Source organism: Mytilus edulis, chromosome 8 (genome assembly GCF_963676685.1).
Source record: "Mytilus edulis chromosome 8, xbMytEdul2.2, whole genome shotgun sequence".
In the NCBI taxonomy this organism is placed as follows: domain Eukaryota; kingdom Metazoa; phylum Mollusca; class Bivalvia; order Mytilida; family Mytilidae; genus Mytilus; species Mytilus edulis.
This window is the reverse complement of record NC_092351.1, coordinates 35,050,377-35,058,929: the sequence shown is the minus strand read 5'-3', so window position 1 is coordinate 35,058,929 and position 8,553 is coordinate 35,050,377. Positions and strand designations below refer to the sequence as shown.

Below are 8,553 nucleotides of genomic sequence, written 5' to 3'. Positions count from 1 at the left end.
TCAATAAATATCTGAAAAATAAAAAAAAATCAAAAATCAAAAATCAAATGAGATCCTTATCAAAGACTGTTTTCTGTCTAAAAACACCCAAGGCAGGCAGTTTTCTTCTTGAGACATTGACTGTAAAATTTCCATCCGGCTTCAATGTGATGTGGTATGTCTGTCACGAAATCTGATCCAAAGGAGAGTAGTTCACATCTGAAATTAAATAAAAAATGACTGCTGAAATAATGAATACACATATAATTTGATTTTGGTGAAAAGTAAAATAACAAAACGAAAACGAACTCTAAGGGAAATTGGAATCAGAAAGTACGGTATCAAATAGCTAAATAAAACCTTAAACAAATGGACAAAAACTGTCACATTTCTGACTTGATGCTTGAATTTCCAAATGTAGTTAATGGTGGATAAATCTTTGTTATGAAGCCAGCTACATTTCTCACTTGTATGCTAGTCGCATAGATTTACGTTAAATTGACAACAACGAGTAAGCATTATGTAAATTTATTAACTTATTATGCATTCCCTAACAGAATTTATGTTTGGCATTGAGAACGGACCATGTCTTTCGAAAGTTTTCAGGACATGATTTTAAGTAATATATAAGTGAAGTTAGAGTATTTAATTGATTGTATTGTATGATTATTTTAATGCATTTGTACAAAAATGGAAGGAAAAGTTAGTTGATTGTTTTTTAAGACGAACCTGGTAATGGCACTGTTGAAATTGAACCCAATACAAGTCCTTGACATATCACAGCTCATTGCACACTCTAATTATGAACATGTCATGTCGTCGACTACAACCATATCAGACCTGGTATTATCCATACTACAGCTGTCAAAATATCCAGTTAATTTGTCTGAAACTATATAAAATGTGTTTAATACTTTTATACGAAAGCTTTATTCAAAACCCTATAGCATATGGAGAGATTTTATTTTCGAACGTGAATGATAACTTACAATTAGGGTGCTGTCTGGCTAATCATAAATTATTTTTAAACAAACATAAGTGCTAAGTTTTGCATGCGAAGATTCTTATTGCATCATAAAAATATTGCACCTGATCAAGGGCATGTGCGTTAAATAAACAATGTAACTGGTATTCCTTTAAAAGTTCTGATGTTGATATTTATTATTATTTATTTTGCTACAATATGAAATTGAGAATTGAAATGAGAAATGTGTAAGTAGTTTTTGACACTAACTTGTGTTGGCTTCATGCCTTTTAGGTTCTTTCTATCTATTGGTAATACGCAATATTTGGTAGTTTTTTTTTTCCACTTATTAGAATTGGAAAAAAAGCGTGTTCGTTTTGAATTGGAGATACTTGTACGAACATATGGTACTACAAACAGATATCAAGTCCATTGGAACATTCATGATTTGTTACAATCTAAAAATAATTTGAATTAAAAAACTAGATCAGCACAACAACAGGTTTACCTCCTCATCTCCTCCTACAAACAATATTCCAAGTTGACCTTTGTATTTAGTTCAATTAATGACTCTTTGTTTTAGCCCATACATAAATGAATTTTACCTTTTGTTGCTTTTGGTGCGAAAAAAAATTTAAATAAAATCAAACTGTATATTGCTTCTACTTGAAAGTGCATTGTGAATACATGTAATAAAAACACGGGATGAAATAATTTAAAAGAAAAATGTACATAAAAAAATGCACAGACTTTCGAAAAAATGTACGTAATAATTACTATATATCTTTTTTATGATTAAAGTCATATGAAACGAGTGACGGTGAAAACATGTTTTTTCCAATTATTGTACTAATGCATGTATATATCATAAAACTAGTCTGCTGTGCACGATTTTATCATTTTTGTATAATCGTAAATGTTCTCTCTCTCTCTCTGGTATGAAATGAAAATATGGCAGTTCATCAATTAACGTGTTTTGAAGTCGTAGATTATCGATTGTTACCATACAGTAAACAATCAACAAAGATCACGGATCTTGAGCACGTGTATAACATGTACAATCAGATAATAGTTTATTTCAGTGACAGATCCATGCGTATTTCGATCACCGGATTTTTACGAGAAGGGTCATGATAAGGTCACTTTGAATACGGAAAATATGTCGGCGAATCCCTTACTGCAAGCAATTAAAAAGAGTAAACTTCTACTTAATGTGGACAAATTAAAGACTTTTCTTCAGAAAAAAGTATATGAACATAAGTTTAATAATGACAACTATCCATTTTGTTATAAAAAATCATATGCATAACTTTTTTTTTGGTTTTGAGGTTTCATATGACTTTAAACATTACATACTCATCGAACATTTCATTTCGTACTATATGCACACAATTGCAATGTTTATACCCTAAAGGTGTATTTGGAATACGAAAATGGATACCTTGTCTTTTTCCTACCTGAAGTAAAACCCTTGCCAAAGTGGCTCGTCTGACTTGCTGTGTGGGATATACATGGAAACAGCAATGCACTGTCAGGATTTAGATATTAGATTCAATGCCTCGTGTAAAGTAGGTGTCACACTCTTTGCACGTTAGGAATCCATACGCAAATTTATTTGGGAATCGTATTTTTTATTCAATATACCCTCGTATTAAAATTTTAGTCCACATTTCCCAATTTTCACTCTATTACATGACCTGATTTATGTATGTATTTTGAAAATGATTTCATCCTGAATATTCAAGAAATAGTTGCCAATAGACGCAAATCAACCAAAAATCATTCAGTTATTAAAATTGTAAAATCAACATTATTTTGTGATATGTAAAAATGTATTAAAACTGTTTTTTTAGAAGAAATTATGAGACATAATCTTGAAAAATGAAACAAATGTGCAATATGATTTGGTTTCCATTTATTGAGCAGACATAGCTTAAAGATATGTATACTAGATTGATGCAGTTGTAATTGGAGAAAAACAATAATAAAAGTGGAGGTGGACAGAACCGTTATTAATTGTAAAGTGAAACATACGTAAACGTTTCTTGGAAAAAGACCAGATTTATTAATTTTATGAATTCAGAATAAAAACAAATTAATTGAAATCAAATGCAAATTTCAAAATTACCTTCAAAATATATTCTCCAATTCCCTAATCTACCATAGTCTGTTAATACTCCAATAGCTTTCACTTCAAAATGAGGTGAATTTGTCAAATATCCCAACACGTTTTTACCAACGACAATTCCAGTCCCTAATTTAATTTCTCCTTCTGCCCAACTAATCCAGAATGGTAGATACACTGTGCAGTCATATATATTAGGGGTCAGAAAATCAACATAATTCCTGCTTTCAGGATCTAACAAATCGTCAGAGCGATAGATAATGTACGTGCTATAATCTTTATTTCCAATATCAAACTCATACAGCGGTTTTGCGGAGTTTCTGACATCAGAACTTGACAGAAGGACATGTGCTCGACCACATCGCTTTAATTCGAACACTAACGATGTTATTCCACTAAGGTCCAGGTTATACTTATTTACGTCAATAGTGTAGTCCATGACATCAGCTGTACCCCATGACCCTACCTGATCGTTGACCTTGGTCGTTACAATGGTTGTTATATATACACCTTCAATATATAAACATATTCAATCAGGTATTAATCCTATATATATAATTATGGTTCTACTATCACCACAAACCATTAAAAGTCTGAAATGGCCTATATCTGTATTCGACTATTTTTTACTCGACCAGTCTGAATTGTCTAAATTTTACTCGAAATTACTCAACCCCAGACTTAACCGTACTTAACATTATTATTTGTACTGTGTCCTTATCTTTGCCATTGGAAATAGTCCCTATTTTATCAATCTTGACCATACTCGTCTGAAGGTATGAACAATAGTTGACCAGTCTCAACCATACTGTCAAACTAGTCTTTATTTTTTATTTTAATTCTAAATGTTAAAATAAATAATTTCCTAACTGATATGACAACATCGACAATTATAGATTTATCAAATACAGATCGTTAAGTCAAGTTATTTTAAATATTAATTTTAAAATTTGAACTTTAAAGTTTTCGATATTTGTTAACTTTTTTTCATTTTTTACCTAAAAAAAACATACATATACTGTATGCCTTATTAATGTGCTAATTATTTGGAATGTTTTGTTTTAATCTAAATTTTCCTACGTTCCTTAATACAATTACATAGGTTTCACGGTTACATACAATAGTTATATTATTTTCTTTTTAATAAGGTATTAACCGCCAACAAAATCATTTAAATTGTTTTACCTTATACAAGAAAGTAGCCATTATTATAATTTGGGATATATAACATGTACTTTTGTTATATATTTCATCAACGGATTAAACATTTAAAGAGATTAATAAAATTGTTCTTCTGATTAGTGGTGAAATATAAATTAATAACTCCTGCATAGGACAAACGCATTAAAAAGATCTCCCCTGGTCAGAGAATATAACATTATAAATAAGATTCATTCAAAATTCATCCTGTTTAACTTTTATAGCAAGCACTTTTGAATTCACTATATAGGTTATACACGAGGTTAAGAAACACAGGGCTTTCTTTTCACCTGTAAATACATAAAAAAGTCATGTACCTATGTACTTAAAAAGTATTAAAGTGATTCTTGTGTGCCATGTCTTTAATTTTAACATAACTTGTTTAAATTCAATTGGAATATATTTTTACTGTAACTTTCGGACATATTTCCTATTTCGAAAAATTGCGAAGGATTGCTATATAAGTTCTTTTATCATAATTTATATCAAATGCTTGGTTAAACAAAACAAAGTTTACATTTTTTTAAATTTATTGAGTTGCTTTTGATGTGTATTGTCATTTGATTTTGCCATGTGATTATGGACTTTCCGATTAGATTTTCCTCTGAGTTAAGTATTTTTGTGATTTTACTTTTGATACTATTTTATCATGTTTATTTTAATATGAAAAATTTTCACTGCATTATTAACTAAACTTAACTGACATCATCAATCTATACTTGACTTAAGTTAATGGTGAAACTTGTCCAATAATCATAAAATATATCTCAAACATACAAATTTTTAAATAACATAGGAAATATTAGTCACAATTCTGTTTTGAGATTATTTGATCAGCTTGTTTTATTTTCGATTTGAAATCCCCTGAGACCCGCGTAGTAATATTATACTCACACATTCAGCTGAAGACGGGTTCGCAAAAAAAGAAGCTCGAGTGGTCAACAATAATACATCGCTCAAGGTGAACAATTATCCATTTTAACATTACAACTAATTTCAACAGTAAAAACAAAAAACAAAACATTGTCCAATTTGAAACAGAAGTGTACAAGTTTTCCTACGCTTTAGACTTTAAATTTACTAAACATGCATGCTAAAATTGACATGGTTAATTTTGTTAAACAATTATGCACATTCAAGTTTTGAAATCGATAATTGTCATCGCAGAAAAGGACTGCTGTTCATGTGTGAATGTTATTAGAAAATTCGTGTAATTCTTATTGCTTTAAATAAATGTTCGAAAACAAAAAGAACGTACAAAAGTAATCGTTAATTCGCATAAGGTCAAACAATATGTCATTTTAATGCGACTGCAATATACGTTCTGAGGTCACACATGTTAATACAATACTCAGTCCGGCAGTGAGCGGAGCTTTAAAGCGATATATGTATAGTATACAGATATAGCCTAGCGATATCTATAGGGCTGTATCTGTATAGTAGGACGCCCAATTGCAGGATAAATAAATGTTAGTGTTGATGAATATGATTAATATGTTCGTTGTGATTTTGTTTCAATGTTATATTGGATACATTTTTAATTTCAAATTGTTGTTCAATTTATAGCCAGGGGAAGTAGCTGTAGTAAAAACAGTTCCTAAATTGATAAAATACAATAGATAGATACAAAACAAGTAGGTGCAGGTTGGTTAAGACTTAAAGGATATTACTGTCCCAGGTTAGGGGAGGGTTGGGATCCCGCTAACATGTTTAACCCAGCCACAGAATTTATGTATGTGTCTGTCCCAAGTCAGGAGCCTGTAATTCAGTGGTTGTCGTTTGTTAATGTGTTACATATTTGTTTTTCGTTCATTTATTTTTTATAAATAAGGCCTTTAGTTTTCTCGTTTGGATTGTTTTACATTGTCATTTCGGTCCTTTTATAGCTGACTATGCGGTATGGGCTTAGCTCATTGTTGAAGGCCGGACGATGACTTATAGTTGTTAATGTCGGTGTCATTTTGGTCTTTGGTGAACAGTTGTCATTGGCAATCATACCACATCGTCTTTTTTATATTAATGGAGTATGGTTTAGACTAGGTCAAGTATTGTTCAGACTATAGGTTGTGTATGGTTCAGACTAGGTCGATCATTGTTCAGTTTATGTCGAGAAATATTCAGACACGTATGCAATTGTAAGGTACTGGTCCAGTAAAGGTCGAGTACAAGTTAAGACTTAATAGATATAGGAAGATGTGGTGTGAGTGCCAAGTATAGTTCAGACTACAGTCGAGTTTATCAAGTAAGTTTGTAGTGTATGTGTTGTAACCACTAGCATAAAGACCAAAATAGACATTAAAGGATTTAAACTTTTGTTCAGAACGATTATAATTAGTGTTATCAATAAATATGTTGGTAATAGGACCAGGAGCTCATTAAATGGATTCAATCGATTTAAGGAATGACTGTAATATTTTTTCTGTCTATGAAGAAATAGCATAAAAAATTTGGTGCACACTAAATAACGCGCGTAGCGGGTTATTTAACAGTGTGCACCACATTTTTTAGTTTATTTCGAATAGACAGAAAAAATATTACAGTTATTTCTTATAATTTAATTCTAAATTCCATTTTAAACCGTAGAAAACCATGAAAAAACGTTAATGACGTGACGGTCACATGACTAAATTATGTCTATGGGCTCATAACAAAATAAAGTCAGCCAATCAGAAGACGCGTTACATCCAAAATTAAATTATACTTAGATAGTTTTTTTTGGTATTTAGAATGTTCGATCGAAATCTTTTATTTTGTGGATATTTTTCTTATTATTCCTTTGACTTATTATTTATTGTTACCCATTTAGTATAAAAATATTTGACTTTTCGAAAGCAAAATTTATGCCAAAAAAATTTCGGAGAATGTTTAGTTTATAATGCAAACACAACAGAGGAAAATCAAATATTACAGACAATAATATCAAATATATAACTACAGACTCCTTTTTTACGAACGGTGCACAATAACAAAGAATAATGTGGCGTAATTTAACATTTTGCGTCGGGGCATAACCATCAATCTGATCTAGGACAGTTGTGTTGCAGCATAGTATTATACCAACTTCCAAACTCTGTTGAAAAGATCATAACTCTTCAGAGTAGCGCAAGATTAAATTAACAAAAGGAAGGACAAACTACCGATCTTAGAATATCCGGTGTCACTAAAAGCTTTTTGAAAGCTTATTAACCAATCACATGAATCTTTTGTGCAATTTCAAAATTTATTGAGACAAGTTTGTTCTTTTGTGTGCTGTTACGCAAACACTTACACAATCTTCCATTTTTTTTCATGTGCTTGTAATAAAAAGGAGCATGCAATCAATGTTTCAAGTTGTTTGCATTCTGTAATCATTTTATTTTGTATTAGAGCTTACATTATCTTGACAAGGAGTTAATCTTTTAAAGTGTTTGACATTTTTTCATCTATTATTTGTGCATAGTGTTTTTAATAATCTGTAATATTCGTCAAAAATTTATACTTGGACCAGTACACATCTCGTCCAGTTATACATGGTGGATGTTTTCTCATTTAAGCATGTATACCATTCCACTTTTTCTTTATATCAATATAACTAAGTATAGTGTTAAGGAGAATACAGAAGCAACATTCATGAAGAAACTTTAAATTTCTGGAAAAAAAGAAGATTTACAATATCCAAAGACATGCACATTCAGTCGCGAAAAATACTCATTATCACAAAGAAAATACAAAAACAAATTGAAATTGTTATTACATCATTTCTTATATATATATATTATTCCTTGAATATTCATTAGTGCTCGTTGTTGTATCACTTTTTGAGTTTGCTGGACTATTAGTAGTTATTATTTTAGAAATAAATTGTATAAGAATAGCTTAAGGTGGTACCAAACACTTTCACTAAAATTAATTTGGCTCGTTTAATCTTCATTAAATTTTGACAAAGTATTTACTATGACCCTTCAACAAAAATATCAAAATTTTAAAAATTTTGAACCAACCGTTTTGTCAGAAAAAATTAAGCAGTTTGACAAACACCAATTTTGATCATTAAGAAGCTTAATATCCCCTATACAACACAACGTAATTAAAACGTTACTTACCGCCAGTTTTAAAAGTCAATACACAGAAAAGTAGAAATTTTAACAGATGACCTGTCTTGAGAACCATATTCACCATGTTCATAAGTCCCAGTAACTTTCTGTACATTTATGGCAACTTTATATCAAATTTTGTTCTTATAATCTGGATATTCATTTATCATTGATCATTTTTACTATAGTTTGTTTTAACGAACGTCAGTCTC

At 30.4% G+C, this 8,553-nt stretch overlaps 1 protein-coding gene across 1 annotated transcript in view; it reads right to left on the bottom strand.

The window, feature by feature from the left end:
* Window positions 1-8,553, bottom strand: part of LOC139484058 (uncharacterized) — a 33,256-nt gene continuing 24,703 nt past the window's right edge. The window contains exons 3-4 of the mRNA XM_071267781.1: window positions 3,072-3,578; window positions 1-11 (exon numbers count right to left, since the gene is read on the bottom strand). Coding sequence (XP_071123882.1) covers window positions 1-11; window positions 3,072-3,578 — 518 coding nt within the window. The remainder of the gene's footprint in view (window positions 12-3,071; window positions 3,579-8,553) is intronic.